The sequence below is a fragment of the Dama dama genome, chromosome 5 (assembly GCF_033118175.1).
Source record: "Dama dama isolate Ldn47 chromosome 5, ASM3311817v1, whole genome shotgun sequence".
NCBI classification, from domain to species: Eukaryota; Metazoa; Chordata; class Mammalia; order Artiodactyla; family Cervidae; genus Dama; species Dama dama.
In genome coordinates, this window is record NC_083685.1 from 19,511,767 (window position 1) to 19,533,034 (window position 21,268).

The 21,268-nt window shown below is 47.1% G+C and overlaps 1 protein-coding gene and 1 long non-coding RNA gene across 6 annotated transcripts in view; one reads left to right on the forward strand and one right to left on the reverse strand.

Moving 5' to 3' along the window:
• LOC133056566 (uncharacterized) overlaps positions 1-14,663 on the reverse strand; it is a 27,055-nt gene extending 12,392 nt beyond the window's left edge. For both annotated transcript variants that reach the window (XR_009692852.1, XR_009692853.1), the window contains exon 1: positions 12,331-14,663. This is a non-coding gene — a long non-coding RNA (uncharacterized LOC133056566). The remainder of the gene's footprint in view (positions 1-12,330) is intronic.
• MLXIP (MLX interacting protein) overlaps positions 9,708-21,268 on the forward strand; it is a 59,485-nt gene continuing 47,924 nt past the window's right edge. Inside the window, exon 1 of one of the 4 annotated variants that reach the window (XM_061141978.1) lies at positions 9,708-10,206. In XM_061141978.1, the coding sequence (XP_060997961.1) occupies positions 9,794-10,206 (413 nt within the window). In that variant the 5' untranslated portion in view covers positions 9,708-9,793. The remainder of the gene's footprint in view (positions 10,207-21,268) is intronic. The other 3 variants (XM_061141976.1, XM_061141977.1, XM_061141980.1) reach the window with 3 other exon arrangements.

Sequence of the window (21,268 nt, forward strand, 5' to 3'; positions counted from 1 at the left end):
AAAGGGACGTTGCCAGATCGCTAGACCACCCCTGCCCTTTCATGGTTTGTTTTATGCAAGAGATTTCAGGAAGAGAGGAGGTAAAGCAACCTGAAACCAATTGCTCTGCTGGCAGAGAAGAGCCACAGGCCCCAGCTGTGAGGTTTGAGGGATGTGTGTGAGGCCAAGATGCCCCTTTGTTACCCCGCCACCCCAAGAACAGGAATCCTGAGAGTGTTAATAATCATTGCAGGGGATTTTCTGGTGGTCCAGGGGTTAAGGCTGTGCGTTTCCACTGCAGTGGGCACAGGTTCGATTCCTGGCCAGAGAACTAAGATTCCGCATGCTGTGCAACCATAAAAAAAAAAGAAGAAAGAAAGAAAAGGAAAAAATAATAATCATTGCAAATATTCAAAGTGGACATTGGAATAGTTTGACACCCGTGTGCAAAAAGGAATGACTGTCAGCCCATACCTCACATCTTATCACAAAATTCACTCCAAATGGCTCACAGACCAAAATGTCACTCTAAAGATTCTAGGAAAACACAGAAGAAGAAAAAAAAAAAGAAAGAAAGAAAACACAGAAGAAGATCTTTGTGACCTTGGGTTAGGCAATTATTTTTTAAACGTGACATCACAGCACTAACTGTAGAAAAAAGAATTGGTAAATTGGATTTCATCAATATTTAAAATTCAGGCTCTGCTAAAGACACTGTTAGAAGAATTAAAAAAAAATAGGATGGGCAGACGATCTTTGCAAAACACTTACCCGATAAAGGACTTCTATCTAGAATATATGAAAAACTCTCAAAACTCAGTGATAAGAAAGCAATCCCACCCCCACCCCTGCCAAAAAAGAACTAACCAAATATTTGCATAGATGTTTCATCAAAGAAAATATACGGAAGGCAAATGAGCACATGAAAGATGCTGAACATCATTAATTATTAGGGAAGTGCAAATTAAAACCACAGTAAGATACCATTACACTCCCACAAGAATAGATGAAAAGGCCAGAATACCAAGTGCTAGTGAAGATGCAGAGCAACAGGAGCCCTCCTCCACTGCTGGTGGGAAGGTAAAACAAATACAGTCATTTGGAAAATAGTTTGGCAGATCTTGATATGGTTAAGCCTGAACTTACCCTACAAGCTGGTCATCCCACTCCTAGGTACTTACCTAAGAGAAAATGTACAAAAGTCTATTGTGAATGTTTATAGTGGCCTTATTTGTAATCACCAAAAGCTGGAAGCAACTAAATTGGCCCTAAATTGTGGTACAGTCATAAGATGAATGCAGCAATAAAAGAGGAGTGAACTACAGACACCCTCGGCAATAAGGAAGCCTCTCAGATGCGTCATGCTAAGTGAAAGAAGCCAGACCCAAGGCTGTTCACTGAATGATTCCATTTATTCACATGTGACATTCTGAAAAGGGCAAAACAATAGGAACACGAAGCAGATCAGTGGTTGCCAGGGGCTGGGGTGGAAAGGGGGATTGATTGCAAGGGGTTGAGAAGGAATCTGTGTTGTGAGAGAGTGTTGGGACTATTCCACATCTTTTATTTTTTTTAATTTGGCCGAGCAGCATGTGGGATCTTAGTTCCCCAACCAGGGATTGAACTTGTGTCCCCTGCATTGGAAGCATGGAATCTTAACCCCTGGACTACCAGGGAAGTCCCACCACATTCGCTTGTGGTGGTGATTACATGATGGAGTATGTTCGTCCAAAATCATGAAACAATACACTAAGAAGAGAGAACTTTAGGTAAGTTATTCCCTAACACAACAAAGCAAAAATAATAATAATAGCCAACCAAGCATCACATACTATGTGTGAGGCACTCTTGAAGCACTTTCCATATAGTAACTCAGGCAGTCCTCACGACAACCCAGAGAAGCAAGTATTATCCCCAGGCTGTGAAAGTTTTGTGGCTGGAGATCTCTCACCTTCTTAATTTTCTCCCCTTCCTCAGTCAGATCTGTAGGGCCTTCCTCCTTCTGTAACCTTCACTTTATCCTGTGGCTGTCTTTCTCCCATGTGTATACAGGAAAGCTTTCCACCTCACCGGTTCCAGTGAGAGATATACCACCACTAACAAGGTTTAGCAGAGCAGAGACTTCAAACTTTGCCTACAGGAACCAGGCAGGTCATGGAAATAGCAAAGCAGACTGGGAACAATAGGGAATGGTGGGGACTGGGGAAAACTGGAGAGCCAGGCTGGGTCTAAAGGGCATTGTCCCTCCTCAGCTCCAGCTTCTACCATATGGACCTAGTAAGAGCCCAGTATTGCCAGATCTTCTGATAGTTCAGGAAGATTATAACACCCTCACGTTTATATGACATGTCGTGATTTTTTCAATGTTAGCAAGTAAGTAAAAAAAAAAAAAACTTGTTTAGATATTAGTTTTTACTGTGGTAAAGGCATGTTCATCCTTTTCTTTTCACCCCAAGTACAAGACGCAGAAGCAGAAAAGCTGTATTTAGTGAAATAAGGCAACATCTGAAGCCTCAAACCACCATATACAAAGTAGACAGGAGAGGTCTTCCCTGGTGGCCCAGTGGTTAAGAATTCCTTGTGGGTGGGCAAAGTGGGGGCCGGGCAGGAAGAATCCACCTGTCAACGCAGGGGACACAGGTTTGGCCCCTGGTCCAGGGAGATCCCACATGCCATGGGTCAACTAAGCCAGTGCACCCCAACAAGAGAAGCCGCTGTTACCAGAAGTCCATGCACCACAACTAGAGAGTAACCTCCGCTCACCACAACTAGAGAAAGTCTGCACACAGCTTCGAAGACCCAGTGCAAACAAAAATAAATCCAATTTTTTTTAAATTAAAAAAAAAAGAATCGAGTATGATCAGACCCATGGGTAGGTATTTTAATAAGAAAAGAAAATGGGGTTTGGTTAAAAAAGTCTGTATATGAGAGAGTCAGACCTCTACACCCCTGAATTCTGGACACACCCCCATCCTGCATAATCTCTGCCGACTGCCCCTCTCTCCCTTCTGCTGCAGACAGGATATTTAGCAGTTGGAGAAATTAAATTAGAAATTGGACCAGAGAAGCTCCAGAATCAGAGGCAGTAGGCATGGAGGCATGTAGGGAGTGAGAGGCTGGCAGAGAGTTTTTAATACACTATCTAACACGGTTTAACTTTCAAAACTTTTTATTTTATGTTTATAAAAATGTTCAAAAATCATAATTTAAAAATTCAATTTTAAGTTTGATTTCATTTGTTTGCGCTAAGCTGTTTCTTGTGTCTCCTATCTTTCTTTTCTGCACTGTGCTAAGTCACTTCAGTCGTGTCTGACTCTTTGGGACCCTATGGACTGTATAGCCCACCAGGCTCCTCTGTCTATGGGATTCTCTAGGCATGAATACCGGAGTGGGTTGCCACACCCTCCTCCAGGGGATCTTCCTGACCCAGAGATCAAACCAGCATCTCTAATGTCTCTTGAATTGGTAGGTGGGTTCTTTACCACTAGCACCACCTGGGAAGCCCATCTTTCTCTTACTTGAATTTAATTTTTCTTTTGCTGGAGAATAACCTCTAGTAATTCTTTCAAACATAGTCTATGCAGGAAAGGACATTTAACCTGTATCCTCCAAGATTTGAGGTATAATTTATAAAGTGAAATTCACACTTTTTAGGTATACATCTATGCTGCTGCTGCTGCTAAGTCACTTCAGTTGTGTCCGACTCTGTACATCTATATGGATTTTTTAAAATAAATATTTATTTATTTATTTTTGTCTGTGCTGGGTCTTCATCGCTTTTTGGTCTTTCTCTAGTCACGGTGCCCAGACTTCTCATTGCAGTGGCTTGTCTTATTGCAGAGCACGGGCTCTTAGGCTTGAGGACTTCAGTAGTTGTGGTTCAGTTCAGTTGAGTGGCTCAGTCATGTCCAGTTCTTTGCGACCCCATGGACTGCAGCACACCAGGCTTCCCTGTCCATCACCAACTCCTGGAGCTTGCTCAAACTCATGTCCATTAAGTCGGTGATGCCATCCAACCATCTAATCCTCTGTCATCCCCTTCTCCCACCTTCAGTCCCAGCATCAGGGTCTTTTCAAATGAGTCAGCTCTTCAAATCAGGTGGCCAAAGTATTGGAGTTTCAACTTCAGCATCAGTCCTTCCAATGAATATATTCAGAAATGATTTCCTTTAGGATTGACTGATTGGATCTTTTTGCAGTCCAAGGGACTCTCAAGAGTCTTCTCCAACACCACAGTTCAAAAGCATCAATTCTTTGGCACTCAGCTTTCTTTATGGTCCAACTCTTACATCCATACATGACTACTGGAAAGACTATAGCTTTGACCAGATGGACCTTTGTTAGCAAAGTAGTGTTTCTGCTTTTTAATATGCTGTCTAGGTTGGTCATAGCTTTTCTTCCAAGGAGCAAGCGTCTTTTAATTTCATGGCTGCAGTCACCATGTGCAGTGATTTTGGAGCCCCCCAAAATAAAGTCTGTCACTGTTTCCATTGTTTCCCCATCTATTTGCCATGAAATAATGGGACTGGATGCCATGATCTTAGTTTTCTGAATGTTGAATTTCAAGCCAACTTTTTCACTCTCCTCTTTCACTTTCATCAAGAGGCTCTTTAGTTCTTCACTTTCTGTCATAAGGGTGATGTCATCTGTTGTTGCGGTACACGGGCTTAATTGCCCCATGGTATGTGGGATCTTCCCGAGCCAGGGATCGAACCAGTGTCCCCGGCTCAGCAAAGGCAGATTCTTACCGCTGGACCACCAGGGAAGCCTTCTATGGATTTTGAGAAACTTACACAGTCATGTAACCACCACCTATAATCAAGAGATATTTTCATCACTCCAGATAGTTCCCTTGTTCCTCTTTGTAGTTAGTTCCTGACCCTCTAACTCTTGGCAAGCTCTAATCTGGTTTCTGTTCCTATCATCTTGCCTTTTCCCAGATGTCATATAAATCAAATCAAACAATATATGGCTTTTAAAGTCCAACTTCTCTGACTCAGCATAGTGCTTTCAAAAGTCATCTATATTATTGCATTTTTGGAAACCTTTGAAATCCAGAGCTATAGTCATCAGTGGTCACCAGTGTGTGTGTGTGTGTGTGTGCTCATTTGGTCACCAGTGCTGGTCACCAAATATTTCTGGCTGGCTGGATTCTGGTCTTATGATCGTGTTGTACTTCCTAATTCCCTTGTGCTTGGGCGGGGCCATGTGATTAGTTCTGGCGGGTGAGTTGTGAGTACACATCCCTTCTGGGCAGCATTTGCCACAGTGGCTGCTCTGTGGCCCGAGTCTGGGAGCGACTCTGACCGGCAGAGCACACTGTCAGCCTATAATGGCTGTGGAGTCAATAGACAGGTAGCTTTCAGTAGAAGCACACCTTTGTGGTTTTAAGCCTTTGCAATTTTGGGTGTGGTTTATCACAGCACCTTCAGCCTGTGTTTGACCCATATGGAATGTTTGCTTCTTTAGCACTGGGAAATTTTCTTTTACTGCTGCTTTAATTATTTCCTCTTTCCAATTTTTCCTCTCTCTTTTCCTTTCTTCTTCTTCCTTTCTGGAACTATGAGGCAGGTGCTGGAACTTTTGCTGGAAGAATCCTCCACGTCACTTAATTTCCCTTTGTCCTTTTGGCAGTCTTTGGGAATAAATTCTCAGATCAGTCTTTCAGTTTATGACTGTGTTTTCCAGACAGTCATTTTGCTATTCAACTTGACTTTTATACAGAATCATAATTTTATATTCACATTTTTTTCCCAGGACCTCTGTTTGCTTCTTTTGCATATTGGTTGTTGCTTAATGTGTTCAGAATCTTCTGTATTCTTTCCAGGGCTATTTATTTTTTAAAGTCTTCTGTTTATTCTGTTAACTTTTCCCTTTCACTTTTTAGTTCTCAGGTAGATTTCTTCCAGACTGCTGACTTTCCTTAATTGTTTGCTGACCTTTGCTGGTCTGTAACATTTCGTATTTGGGTTTTGTTTTTTGTTTTTGGCTGTGTTGCAAGGCTTGTAGGATCTTGTTTTCCTGACCGGGGATTGAATCTGAGACCTCGGCAGTGAAAGTGTGGAGACCTAACCACTGACTGCCAGGGAATTCCCTGTATTTGGGAATTCTTATCTGCCTGTTTGCTGATTTGATTACCATGGTATGCTGCTTCTTACTTTTGGTTGAAGATGGTTATCCTATGAGGTTCTGGTAGAAGATGGTTATCCTATGAGATTGTGTGTTCTAGTGGTTTGCTGGGTGTGGAAGCTCTTTGTCCTTCATGGAGTTGCTGGCTCCCCTGGGACACTGCCCTCTGTGTCCCCCTGTGCACTTGCTGTGGCTGTCCACTACTCAGTAGGAGGGAGGGGGCCGTCGTCAGCCTAGATCCTTGGCAAATATTTCCACATTTTCCCAAAAACTGGCCTTGAGATTTTTTTCCAGCCAATGACTGGGAGCTTGGAGCAACCTGCAGCTCTCACTCTTGGTGGTCCTCTGCTTTTAACTGCATTTTAAACTGCTTTTCCTCAAGTCTTGCTTCTTTTCTAATGTGATCTTCAGGAAATTATGGGGAGGATTAAACAAAGCATGTTTGTGTACCGAGTAAGGCCTGTAGGTTGCCAGTTTTCAACTTCAGCCTTAAGAGTGTATCTCCTCCCAGGAAATTGATGGGGTTTGTTTTTTGTTTGTTTGCTTTTGCTTTTTAAAGTATATATCCTTGGGACCTCCCTAGCGATCCAGTGGTTAAGACTCTGCGCTTCCACTGAAGGGAGCATGGGTTCAGTCCCTGGTCAGGGAACAATTAATAAGGTCCGCACACCACATGGAAGGGCCTTAAATTTTTTTTTTTTTTTTTTTTAAGTAGAGACTTCCCTGGCAGTCCAGTGGTTAAGACTTCACTTTCCAATGCCAAGGGTATGGGGTTTAAACCCTGGTTGGGGAGCTAAGATCCCACATGCCTCATGGCCAAAAAGTCAACATAAACAACAGAAGCAATATTGTAACACATTCAATCAAGACTTTTAAAAAATGGTCAACATAAAAGAAGACTACATATAAAAAAATTATATATATATATATATCTGTCAGGCGAGTATATGCTCCTTGGTTCTTTGTCTCGTCACAACAAAGATTTGGAGTGACGGACGTTAAAACCAGACCATGTTATAGTTCTTAAATAAATCATTGTTACAGCTCAGTGTTAGAGCTCTATTTATTTAGATGATAGCAGGAAAATCCATCTTCGATGTGTGAGGGCACTTTGATCCAAAGACGGGAAGAGAAGAGCACCCCATCGTGTGGGGGGAGAGAGAGAGAGAGAGAGAGAGAGAGAAGAGGGCTTTGGCTCCTCTTTTTATGTTTTTTTGTTCCCCCTGGGCCTGTCCTATGCAAATTGGGCTTAGGCAGGAGCGTTGTTTGTTTTACCTGAGGTTCTCACTCAGGTCCTCGGACCTTCCTTTGTTCTATTTTCGCGGGCTTTCCCTTCCAGGTCTTTTAGCCATCGCCATTTTGGACTCCTTTTCCCTATTCTAACTACCTAACATATCCTTTCACATAGATACCTTTTGTGTTAAGAAACCAAAGAGAAATAAAGAGTACACTGCAAAGAAAAAAGTATACAAGTAATAATTGTCTCTTTTGGGAATTAGAAAATAGTTGCCCCACCCAGAGATAACCAGTGTTAACATTATAGTGCACTTCTGACATACACACATAAATATATGAATTTTTTAAAACTGACATCAAGCTACTGATAACTTTTTTTTTTTTTTTTTGGCTGTGCCGTGTGGCTTGTAGGATCCTAGTTCCCCAACCAGGGATTGAACCCCTTGCCCCTTGGAGTGAAAGTTTGGAGTCCTCTCCACCACTGAACCACCAGAGAATTCCTCTGATAATTTTTTTTTAATTTATTTATTTTTAATTGGAGGATAATTGCTTTACAATATTGTGTTGGTTTCCGCCACACATCAACATGAATCATCCATAGGTATATGTCCCCTCCCTCTTGAACTTCCCTCCCACCTCCCACCCCTTGATAACTTTTTAAAAGTTGTCTTTCCACCCAACAACATGTGATATCTTCCAATGTCAATAAAAATACATTTGCATCATTTAAAATGTAGTATTTCATTATATTAGGGACTATGTTACATTCAATGTATGCCCTCTTGTTAGACATCATGTTGTTTATAACGTCCACTCTTTACAAATGATGCACACACAGACTTTAGCATAAAATTATAGAAGTGGAATTGCCATATCAAAAGAGGCTGGGCATTTAAGTGTTTATCAGGAAGAAAAGTCTTCAGATAAAGAAAGGCAACTCAAAGAGTTGCCCTTCAGACATCTGCAACCAGAGTTGGGAGTGGTGGTTTGGACAAGGGAGGAGACTTCAAACTCACACCAGCTGCCGATCCCTCTGGCCTCTCCCTCCTTGAAGACACCCAGGGATGGAGTTTGCACAGTTGCTTTGATAAGAGCCATTTGTCCCTTTCACTCCCAACATGTTCCCTGGCAGAAGGAAGGTGTGGTATCGAGCTGAGATCCCACCCAAATCTGGAGGTGAAACTGGCTTCAGAGCAGAGTGCAGGAGCAGCCGTAGAGGACTCCGGAGGCCCTGCAGACACTAGGATGGGAGTGCCTGCCCCAGGGGGCCCACTGGCCCTCTAGTTAGTTGCCCTGCCCTCCCTACATGGCCACTGCCAGCTGGCTTTGAGCCCCTTGACAACTTTCTATACATGTCAACTATTATGCTGGGCCATGTGAAATCGCTGTTTCTATAGTCAAAAGTGGTTGAGTACTGGCAATTTCTAGATGCCTTTGGTCTGGCTGGTTCAGTCCCTTCAGTCTGTAGTCTGTCTATTTAGTGCTCATTCTTTGCTTGGCACTGTGCAAAGCATTTTATAGTCATTTTTCAATTGTCACAACTTTCTGAGGCATAGGAATCCCCATTTGACAGAGAAGACAATTATGGCTCCGAATTCCCCCTTTTGGAAGGGTTTAGGTGCTGGTTCTCCCTCCAAGTTTAAGATCTTAACAATAATGACAGTATTTTGAGTTGTTAAAGGAGTTAAACGAGCTGGTGGCTGGCTCTGCCACTGACAAATTGCGATGTACTGGGAAAGTGTCTTAACTAAAGAGCTAGTTTCTACCTCTGCGGAGGTGAGAAGTGTTAATGACCTTGCTTTCGCGTTAGAAAATCCCTTTGGTATTCAGCGACTCTGTCTTTTCATCAATAAAATGGGGACAAAACCTTTAGGGCCCAGCAATATCTCGGAAGAGCCAATAGGACACAGTTCCGGGCCCTGCAGGAGAAAGCGGGGCCTGGGAGGGGGGAAGGAGCGCTACCTCCACCCAACACGTGGAGCGCCCGTCCGGCCGCGGCAAGGCGGCAGAGCCCTTCCCCGGAGTGCGAGGCGGGATCTGCACGACCTGCTTGGCCAACGCCTCTCCTAGGCCAAGACACTGGCGAGTGACACCACCTGGCCACCATGTCCCGCAGCACCCCGAAGGGAATGGGATGGCGAGGGGCGGGGCCGGGAGGCGTGGCCTCCGGCTCCCCCTCCCCCCCCCTTTTTTTTTGTCCGCCCAGCTACGGAAAGGACCCCTGCGCCTTTAAGAGGCCGACGCGGGCGTCCGATTGGTCGAGACGCGCCAGTGACGTCACGCCGGGGCCGGCGCCTAGGCGGCCCTGTCGGCCCGCGCCCTCCCCCTCCCGCCCCGCCGCGCGCTCGCGGACAGTCGGCGCGCGGGCCGGCCCGGGCCGGCGCCCCGTCTCGTTAGCTCCCCTGCGTCTCCCCGCGCCCCGGGGGATGCCCCCGGCCGGGCCCCCCCCATGGCCGCCGACGTCTTCATGTGCTCCCAGAGCCGGCCCCGCAGCCGGGGCCGCGCCGTGCTGCTGAAGCCCCAGGTGCCCGAGGACGACGACGACTCTGACACGGATGAACCGTCCCCGCCGCCCGCCTCCGGCGCAGCCACCCCGGCCAGGGGCCAGGCGAGCGCCGCGCTACCGCCGCCCAAGGCCGGATCGGGCCGCGAGGAGCCTCCGCGCCGCCAGCAGATCATCCACAGCGGCCACTTCATGGTGTCGTCGCCGCACCGGGAGCACCCGCCCAAGAAGGGCTACGATTTCGACACGGTCAACAAGCAGACGTGCCAGACCTACAGCTTCGGCAAGACCAGCTCCTGCCACCTGTCCATCGACGCCTCGCTCACCAAGCTCTTCGAGTGCATGACCCTGGCCTACAGGTAGGAACCCGGCCGGCCCCACCTCTCGAGCGGGGCTCCTTTGACAAAACAAGCGTGGAGGGCTGCCGCCCGGGGACCTCTTAGCTTCAGGCATTCCCTTTGGGTCTTCCCCCATCCGGCGGGTTTATGGGTCTGGGGTCCCGAGTGGAAACGAGAGGGATGGAGGTCCTGGCCTCTTCCCTGTCTGCCAGGGCTTAAGTTCTTCCGGCTTCACGTTCCCCAGCTAGGCACCCCCCGCCCCCTCTCAATGTCCCGAGGCCACTGATTTCAGACTAGAAAAAGGTGTAAATACAGGCTGTACCTCGTGTTACTTGACTTTATCCACCCTTCCCCCCAAAGCTTTGTGTGTTTCCGGCAACAGGGAGACGTGGTTGGGACCACCTGTCCAGGGTGGTTAAGCGCTGGTTTACTGATTGTGTAAAATCTGCGAGCCCGTTTCCTCCTTTATAGAGGGTGACAATATTACCTGCCTCCGTTGACTGCTGTGGGGATGGAATGAGATAGGTAAAGTGCTTATTTCAGTGCTTGGCACATATTTAATTGCTCCCTAAGTGTGAGCTAGTTTTCTTATCGTGAGGGAGGCTGGGTTCCCTCACACTCTCTAGATTGGGAAGCCCTCCCCCCACCCACACTTGGGAGGGGCCCTGAGTGCCTCCTAGGAAGACTTGAAGCCCTAGCCCTTGGTGGTGGAGGCTGTCCCCCTGGCAAGTTGGAGGCTGTCCCCCTGGCAAGTTGGAGGCTCCTTGGGCTGGCCCTGAAACATTATTTGGAGATGTTTAGGGCAGGCATCTCAGACACCATCCTGACCTATGGCTCTGGCTCTAGGCGGAGATCTCTTTTTTTCCTCAAGTCACAGAAATGCCTGGGTTTAACCTCACGGCTTAAAATGCCTTTCCACTCTCCCTTTCTCGGTGTGTTTGTCAGGTATTTGCTTCGGATAACTTCTGCCTCGGGAACAGAACTTCTTTGGAGGAGCTGCAGTGCGGAGCAGCCCAGCCCTGCACAAAGCTCACGATAGGATCTCGGCAGAGTGGAGATTACTGCATTAGTAACTGGACTGGCTGGGGCTGTCTTAGGTGTCTGCTGCAGGCAGCGCAGACAAAGTTTCCTTGGAGATTCCAGAAACAGTATCAAGAGGAGTAGGAACGTTTCCCTCCTCCCCCCATTTTTTTTGGAAAGCAGTGAGCCCCGAATATACCCAAGTTATACATTTACCTGAAGCTGAAACACTAGATATACATAGCTCCCGGTGGCATTTTCCCCCTCTGGAATAAATGATTAGTCAACTTGTTCCTTTGTTATGTTCCTGAAACGCACCCCCACTCTGCCCGCCCCCATTTCCTCTCTTGAAGGCTTCCCTGATGGTTTGTTTGCCACAAGGCTGCAGTAAGTTACCCAGAGCTCTCCTCCCACCCCCTTTGCGTGGCACATTGGTTAGGCTCCGCTCTGATTCTCTGGTCTTGCCAGTTTGAGCTGGCACCAAGCCTGTGAAGATTTTTTTTTTTTAAACCCAAATGGTATTGAGTTCTCAGCCCTCTGCCCGCTTTTAGCCCTGCTTCATGCGTGCGTGCGTGCATGATCACTCCTGTCTGACTCTTGGCGACCCGATGGACTGTAACCCGCCAAGATCCTCTGTCCGTGGGATTTTCCAGGCAAGAATACGGGAGCGGAGCGGGTTGCCATTTCCTCCTCCAGGGTTAGCCCTGCTTACTAATTTTGAGCGCTTTGTTGGAATCAAACTCAACTCGGCTGTAGCATACGGTGCAGTGAGAGAGGGCTTTCAAACAAACCTGGAGGTGAAAGATAGGAATGTGTTCTATTAAGCAAACTTAATCCTCGCCTTTATTTTAATATAAACTTCTCCGCATACAAAGAGAGAGTGGGCGCTGGAGTGGCAGGAGGCATGGGCCGAAGTGCTCACCTAAGCTCTGCTAAAGGGTAAATAAACCAGTCTGCCCTCTGCCCTCAGTTTGGATAACCTGAAGGCGTATTATTAAATGACACCAAAGAATTTTAGTAATGGTATTTTTTTTCCACTTCTTTCAAAAATATTTTGGCAGCCAGCCATTGCTCATTTAACTTTCTTGGTTGCAAAATACACCCTTAGTTTGATTTGAGGCTTACCTTGTTCTTTGAGACCTCCAGCCCTGCTGGTTCTCCGTCCGGCTTTGCTGTCACTCCCTGTGCAGTCTCCTGCCACTGCTGGTCCCCCAGTGGGCATCAGCCTAGTAATTTCTCATGAAGATGCTCTTCGTGCCCCTCTCTGCGTGAGGCTAATCTGGGTGTCCCCAGAATTTAGTTGGCAGCGTGGAACGTGGGTACAAATTGATAGGAGAAGGACTCAAAACCAGTTATCTGGGCCGCAGCCTCTGGCCTAGAAAGCAGCATGAGAACAGAAATGTTTCTGACCTCAGCTATCCTATGAAAACTGCTCACTGGCTTTCAGAGAAGGAGGGTTGCGATATAGGGGGCAGGGAGGAAAGAAAACAACCCCAGAGGTGGCCTCACTTCCCTTTCAGGGCCATGTAGAGCCTTCACCCCCATTTTCCAGGTTTTTTCCCTCTCCTGGACAGCTGGGCCGCCTCCTCTTCTGTCTGTTTCTGGCCTGGGCTCTTTCTGACTTCAGCTTCCTGTTGGTCCCCCGGCCTCTTCGTTCTAGCCGCCTAACTCTCCCTGGTACACTCTGTGCTTTTTTTTTTTGGGTTTGGTTTCCTGTTAACTGCTGCCTCCCAGCTGTTTCCAGATGAGGTTCAGCAGCTCTTTCGGAGGAGGAACTAAGGGCAGGGGAAGTTGTGGTTGTTTTTTCCCCAGTCGTGTGAAGTGGACTAGGGACTCTGATATGATCTGTCCCTGAACTTGCAAAGTCGTGAACTGCTGAAGAGTTTGGCAAGACTGACTTCAGCTGGGGAAAGTGTGGGGTGCCCCGTGGTCCACCTGGACAGGTAACAGTGTGGACGGATTCCAGCTTCCTGTAGCTGGCCTTAAAATCCATGTCCTTCCCACACCATGATGCTAAGAAAAGCCCCCCTGTAGTGAAATGTCTTGATTTGGTCCTACAGTGTGAGGTCAATTGTTGGGATGTTTGGAAGAGGAAGAAGTTGCCTCTCCCCAAGGCAGAGCTTAGAAATTCATGGCTTGCCTTCTCTAAAGCTTCCTGTCCGCCACTGGGGACATGGGGAGAATACGGTGTCCCTGCAGGATGGAAGTGAGGGTTAACTGAGATAATGTCTGTAAATGGGTCTGCCTGACTTCTTAGTCATGTCCGATTCTTTGCAGCCCCATGGACTGTAGCATGCCAGGGTCCCCTGTCTATGGGATTTTCCAGGCAAGAATACTGGAGTGGGTTGCCATTTCCTTCTCCAGGGGATCTTCCTGGCCCAGGGACTGAACCCACATCTCCTGTGTCTCCTGCATTGCAGGCGGATTCTTTACTGCTGAGCCATCAGGGAAACCCTGTGAATGGGTCTAGTACCTGGCAAATAAGAAGCAACAGGAGGTTTAATGGGCTGAATCCCTTCTGCATCATCATTCAGCTGACATTTTTTAGGAGCCCAAGTTTCTCATCCATAAACTAAGGGAAATAACATATCTGACTGGGGTCTTGAATGTGGCTTTTAAATGCCTGCTTGACAGATGCTAAATGGATGCATTCTTGGCTTGTCCATACTCTCTGAAGCCTCACAGTGGAGCTATGTCCTCTAGAACATAGTTCATGGTTCTTTCCCTCTTAACATTGTGAGGAATGTCACACATGTAAATCACCCACGCAGATTCTGAACACATTTAGTAGGTAGCTTTCTGGGCTTGGTTTTGGTTTTACTTTTCTACCTTTTTATGTAACTTTATTAGTGACCTTTGTGAATATCTGTGGGGTGAGGGGAGAGATGATTCTTTTATGTATTTAGAGATAAACAGTAGCTTTCTGGACAGTAGATTTCTTTCTTTTTTAAAATTATTTTTCTTTCTTTTTTAACATTTATTTTGGCTACACCGGCTCTTAGTTGCAACATATGAACTCTTAGTTGCTAGATCATGTGCGATCTAGTTCCCTGACCAGGGATCGAACCTGGGCCCCCTCCATTGGGAGTGTGGTGTATTAGCTGCTGGACCCCCAGGGAAGTCCCTGGACAGTGGATCTCCACTCCAGTGGATAATCGAGGAGACCTTTTAATTTGGATCTGTAAGATAGGCTTGGAATACAAGTTTCTAAACTGTAGCCCTGTATATGTATGTATCAGTTCAGTTCAGTCGCTCAGTTGTGTCCAGCTCTTCGCGACTCCATGCACTGCAGTACAACAGGCCATCACCAACTCCCGGAGTTTGCTCAAACTCATGTCCATCGAGTCAGTGATGCCATCCAACCATCTCATCCTCTGTCATCCCCTTCTCCTTGTGCCTTCTATCTTTTCCCAGCATCAGGGTCTTTTCTGATGAGTCACTTCTTTACATCAGGTGGCCAAAGTGTTGGAGCTTCAGCTTCAGCTTCAGTCCTTCCAACACATATTCAGTCCTAATTTCCTTTAGGATTGACTATACATACTGTAGTTACCCACTGTTCCTGACAGCCAGGGATTAAAGGTGTAAAGCAACGTGTCCTCTAAATGTTAAGTTTTCCAAGAAAGAACTTTCTAGTCCTGGGCATGGTAACTAGTTGTAAATGAGGACTGTGCACACAGATGACTAAACTGGTTTTTCTCTTCTGCAGCCATGCCGAAGAGAAGCAGTTTCTCTCCTCTTGGGCTTTCTTTGGTCTTGAATCATTATTTAGTGTCCATTAAAGGGCCGTGCTGGGATGGAGTGAGGGGTACAGAGATGAGAAAGAATAGTCTCTGTCTTCCAGGAGGTCACAGACTTGGAGTGGGGGACAGATAAACAGGCAGTTGTAGAACAGTTAGCAAGGGTTGTGATAAACAACGTGAACCAGGTCTAACAGCAGCAGTGAGGACAGTCCTGAAGTGTGTGTGTGTGTGTATGTGTGTTTGCAGAATCAGGATCAGTGTGGACAGTTTCCTGTGTCATCGGGGTGTCATACATATCCCCCCCTCCCTGTGTTACCTGTCATAAGTTACAGTTCACCTTCCTACAGTTCACCTTTTACCTGTCTTCTCATTGGTAGTCCAGGACAAATTTCTTGTTTGTGTAGAGGCTGGCTGGCTGATTGCCATCCAGATGGAAGGGCAAAGAAGGGTGATCAGATTGGGAAGAGCCTGGGGAAAGGGGATGGAAGAGAGGATGGAGGGAAGTCATTCGCTGGCGGGAAGGAAATTCACATTAACTGAGCAACTACTGTGTTCTAGAGTCTCTACGTTATCCTAAGTAGCAGTAGCCCTCTCAGGCAGGTGCCGGTGGAATTTGTATTTTTCAAACCAAAAAAAAAAAAAGGGCACAAAGTTAATTTGCCCTGTTGCTGGGAAGTGAGGCAGCTTATCCAAGGTGATGTCTCTGGAGCTGAAAAGTCTCCTCCTCGTCTGCTTACAGAAGCATGCAGCTCTGTAAGAGAGAAGGTAGAAGTGCTAGTTCCTGTGGATTGGAAGAGGGGGACCGAGATGGGGAAAACAAGCGCCTTTAGGCCGCCCCATGCCCTTCCTCGTGCCGCCCTTCCCCACTGGTGAAATCCTGCCCTTCCCTCAAGCCTCAGCTCACGTGCCTGTGGCCCGGTGGTGCCTCTCAAAGGGAGTGAACCCCTCGATGCCAGGCAAATCCACGACTTTGCTGATTGTGCCTCGTATCTTTATTTACATAGACGTGATTTTCCTGCTCTCTTCACCTTTGACTTTCCCATGGAGCCTCACAGTGTCTGGAATATACTAGGTGGTTAAGATAAATATATGGGATTGAACAGGGAAACGCAGGGGCCTAGTGGCCAACATCATAAACTCTCCTCTGGTGGACCTTGTTTCTCTTCAGCTGCGTGAAGAGAAACCCCCTCTGTGGAACTCTGCTCTAGGGGTGCTGGTGTGGAGTGGGACCACGGGGTGGTGTCTGTGGGGGGGGGCCCACACACCTGAGATGGGAGGCGGATGAGTGGTGCCCCAGGGTGTCCACGTGCTCGTTCCCGGGACCTGGGTACACGGTAGGTCACATAGCAGAGAGGAAGTAGGGTTGCTAATCAGCTGCCTCTACAATGGGGAGATTATTTTGGATTGCCTGGGTGGGCCCAGTGTAGTCACAAGGGTCCTTAAAAAAAGAAGAGGAAAGCAGAAGAGAGAACGAGCAGGAGGAGTTGGCCTGAGGTCGCTGACTTTGAAGATGGAGGAAGGGGCTGTGAGCTAAGGAACATGGGTAACCTCTAGGAGCTAGAAAAGTTAAGGAACCAGATTCTCCCCTTGAGTTCTGGAAGCCAGTGCTGTGGACATCTTGCTTTTAGCCCCAGTTCTAGAGACCCCTTCTAGAACTGTGAGACAGTAACTTTGCATTGTTCTAAGCCACTAATTTTGTGGCCATTTGTTACAGCAGCAGTTGGAAACTAATACAGACTGGCTTCAAGAATTTTTTTGTTTTTAATTAATTAATTAGTTTTATTTTTGGCTACGCTGGGTCTTCGTTACTTTGCGTGGGCCTTCTCTGGTCTTCATGGGCTTCTCATTGCAGAGGCTTCTCTTACTGTGGAGCACGAGCTCTCGGCAAGCAGCCTTCAGTAGTTGTGGCCCACAGACTTTGTTGCTCTGCAGCATGTGGAATCTTCCTGGAGCAGGGATTGAACTCATGTCCCCTGCATTGGCAGGTGAGTTTCTAACCACTCTGCCACCCGGGAATGTCCTCAACAGTTTCTCCAGGTGATGTTTTTAAGCATATAACCCAGGTCTAAAAGTCTTTCTTCAGGCTCCTTCCCCCGCAGAAGAGCTGAGCAGTCCACTCTGTGGCTGTGTCAAACTGTGCGAAGCGTATTAGGCCCTGACTGCTTCAGGGGATCTAATGATAGGAGGCCCCTCATTATGAAAGGAAGTCTGTAAAGTGGTCTTATCCTGTTGCCCCAGCACAGTTCCTAGAATAGGGTATTGTAGAAAGTTAACAGCACGTATCGTTAAGAATTCATATACAGCTGATGAAAAATTCAGAGTGTGAGCTCCTATTGCCCGTAGCTGAGTTACTTCTTGGGTCTAATATGTGCAGTTCAGACAGCAGATATCTTAGGTGATATTTTCTATCTTGTTGGAATTCTGTCTGTGGTTAGAATTCCGGGCCACAGGGCTTAAGTTTTAGGCAGAGCCCTTTTGGCCTCAGGAATCAGGGCCCCTCTCAAGCTGGCCCTTGCAATGGGGGTTTACTGCGGGGATCAGGAAGTGTGTTCATGAACCTCCAGGATTCCCAGGACTGTGAGACCTCGGTGGGTTCTGGAGGGGTCCCGGGCTGCGGTGGTCCGTCAGCATGGGGAGCTTGCCCTTTCCTTAAGGCTCATCCCCATCAAGTGACTCAGCTCCTGTCTCAGACCCTGCTTTGCTTTGGGGTCTTACTTCTGCTGCCAGCTGGCGCTCTCACCTGCCCCTGTCCTCCTCTGCTTCAAAGCCCCTGCCTATGGGGGCTTCTGCAGCTGCCTGACAAGAGCTCGCCAGTGGCCTGAGTTTCACACACAGACCTGCTCGGAGCTTCCTGTTACCATCAATGCTCTGTGCCAATTGTCTACTTGAATTAGCCCGCAGTCTCCAGCTTAAGTGTTGGAGAGAGAGACCAGCAGGCCCCGCCCTCTCTGATCAGAATCTCAGGGACCCCAGAGCGTGCATCTAGCCCCAGAGCGTCTAATGTGTCTTGCATGGGATGCCCTTTCCTTTCAAAAGTATTAATCAGGCCTCCGATGGGTGCCAGGCCCTGTTCTCGCCCTTGGGGATGCAGCAGTAAACAAGACATGGCTGTGCGTTCTTTTTGTGTTTTCAGTTTTATTGGGATGTAGGTGGCATACAGCTATGTGAGTGTTTAAGGCGTCCGGCGCAGTGACCTGACTTACAGGTATTGTAAAGTCATGGAGTCTATAGTCAGTTGAAGGAATCAGTAAGCAAATCAGATTTATATTGTTCCTACCGCAAAGAACATCAACCACACCAGAAGATGGAAAGTGATAGTGGGTGGGGGAGGGTAGGTGGACACTGTATCTTGGCGGGTCGGAGAAGTCTTCCGAGGGGCTGACATTTCAGGTTGAACTGAAACCCGAGTGGTGAGTGGGAGCCAGCCGAAGGCAGTCATTCCAGGCGGTGGACGAGCCCGAGGCAGAGGCCCAAGGTGGAAGGAATCAGGCACATTCCAGGGCTAGGAAGAAGGCCAGGGTGGCCAGCAGGTTGAGGGCAGGGTGAGTGGGGGAGGAGAGGGGGAGATGGGTTTGGTTGGGAGGTGGGAGGTTAGGATATTCCGTTCATTGCTTTGGGGAGCCGGCTTGTTGAGTCTGCGCAGTGGGGGCCGGGGGAAGCACTGATATCAGAATGGTGGCCGGGGAGGTAGTGAGACGTGCGTGGATACAGGGCGGGTTTGGGCTTGCTGGTGGAAAAGATGTGGGGGTGTAAGCAAAGAATCAGCAGTGACCCTGAGGGTTTTGGTCTGAGCCGTGGGGGCCCCGTCAGCTGTGTGACTAACGTGAGCTGTGTCGAGGACCCAAACTGAGCACTTGACTTGGCTGCGTGGCTATGGGTGGGGCAGCTCCCTCAGAGGGGCTGTGAGGGGCTGTCAGTTTTGGGGGCTCTGCAGTCCAGGGTGGTCCTCACTGTCACCAGAGTACCGAGATTCTTTCTTCTGTCCTGGCTGCTCCATCTCATCTCCCTAACCTCTCTTGTGCCTCGTAAGGGAGCGGTTGGCCATGGGAGGTTTTGGCGTTTTGAGCTTGTATTTGGAATGGCAGTGGTTTTTGCTTTTGCTTTCTGTGAAACAGATACTCTTATATCCTGAACGATAATTTTACTCCCTTTGGTTTGGTTGTGGTAGAGGAGTACTACCTGGTCCTAAAGGCCCTACGAGTAAATGTCTCCAAATCGAGCATCCTTAGTGTGTTTGGGGTTGGACTGCACCATCAGAAAAGCCTTCTAGAAGGAGGCAGGGTGGAAGGGCTTATTTGGTAGCTCCAGAAGGACGTCCAAGATCTGGAGGAATAATTCCAGAAACAGAATTCCTTGTCTATAGCTTTTGAGTCTCAGAAGTGATAGTGTAAAAATTAAAAAGAAAAGAAAACAAAAAAGAATCCAGTTGAGGAACTGTGAAGAGTGGGGCCTGGAAGAGCTCAGAAAGGGATATCAGGGAGAACCAGGCTGCTGGTGGGAATGGCACTGGAGAGGGGGCACTGGAGAGGGGGCCCGCGGGGACTTGGTTCGCACTGCTTCACTGTTGAGGACTATTGTGCGCGTAGGAGGGTCTGTTCTGAAAGCTAGTTACCACTCCTTCCCTCTGTGGCTTGTGGGCACAGGCCATCAGGGAAGACGATGGCCTCTTGTGCTCCGTCACCATGGGACAGTCATCAAACAAAAAACAGCTGCTTCGGTAGAAAGTAGGAGAATTAAACTAGTTTCCAGATATTTCCCCAATGTTCTGGCTTTTTAAAAAACAACCTGAAGAACCCCTTCTTGTGCTCAGGGGGTCACCGGCCCATTTGCAAACGGACTGCCTCATCTTCTGGGACCAGCCCGGAGGGCTAGACACTACACTTTCTAGAGAAAGTGAATTTATAAATCCCTCTTATTTATTAGAATGAAACCCTTTCAACAAGTTCTTAAAACAGTGCATGATTATATTAGCTTGCTGTTTGAAACAGCGATTTTCCAGCTGAGTAGCAGGGCCTTTTACCCAGGTTCTTTAAATAATTATTATTTTGTTGTTGTTGTTGTTCACATTATTAAGCGGATCTTTCTCTGCCTTGGAGCAGGACTTTCTTCCCCATGTGCAGATGAGTTTATGTTATCAGTAGTGTTAACAACTTTATCAAGATGGGATTCGTGTGCCTTAAGATGTTGTACGTGTGCCGGTCATTGATTTCCTTTTTGTGGTGTAGCCATAATCAGAATCCAGTTTTAGAACATTCTGCCACCCCACTAAGACCCCTCATGCTCTTTTATGTTTAATCCAGGTCCTGCCTTTGCCCCAGACAACCGTTAATCTGCTTTCTGTGTCTGTAATCTGCTTGTCTGTGCCCTTTCTGGACATTTCATATAAATGGAATCATTCTGTTTGTGGCCTTTTGTGTCTGGCTTTTTTCACTTGGCATGAGGTTGGCGAGGTTCATCCGTGTTTATAGTGTGCATCCATATTTTGTTCCTTTTGATTCCTGGACAGTATTCCGTTGTGTCATTATACCACATTTTGTTTATCCATTCATTGACAGGCATGTTTTTGGGGGAAGCCTAGTAGCTTCGTTATTTGGATGTTGATATTCCATTTTCAGTAGTAAAGTTCTCTTACAGATTCAGCTCGGGACTTCCTTACAAGGTGAAACCAGGAACTGCAGTGAATATGGTGGAAAGATGATGGATCAGACACCACTAGACAGTGGTGCCGCTGGTTGCTAGCGTGTCACTCGGCCCTGTAAGTCGGGATGTCTTTAATTGTAAAGGAAGAGAAAAAGCGAGAGGGGACGTGAGGGTTAGACTAAAATGACCAATCTTATTTTTATTTACCAATATTATTTTTCTTCCATGGTCCTTGTGTATTTGAGAGATACAGCCTTAGGAGTAAATTGTATTGAGTGATAAAAAGGAACAAGCTTCTGGTATGTATCAGAAACATTACGTTGAGTGACGCAAGTCTTACTCAAGAGATTAGATACTGATTCCATTTATGTGAAGTTCTAGAAAAGGCAGAGCTAATCTGAGGTGGAAAAAAATCAGATTAGTACTTGCCTGTGAGGGAGGTTAAGGAGGGAAATACTGGGGAAAAGCAGGAATCTTCTAGGATGATGGTCATGTTTTATAGTATTGTGACTATACTAGAAACCAGTGAACACTTTTAAGAGGTGAATTTTTGGTGTGTAAATCATGTCTCAATAAAGCTGTTATGAAAAAAAAAAAACCCACCTCATTAGGACGGACCCGGATGCATTCTTCTTTTTTTTTTTTTTTGGTCACTGAATAGTATTCCATTGAGAGCCTGTTAT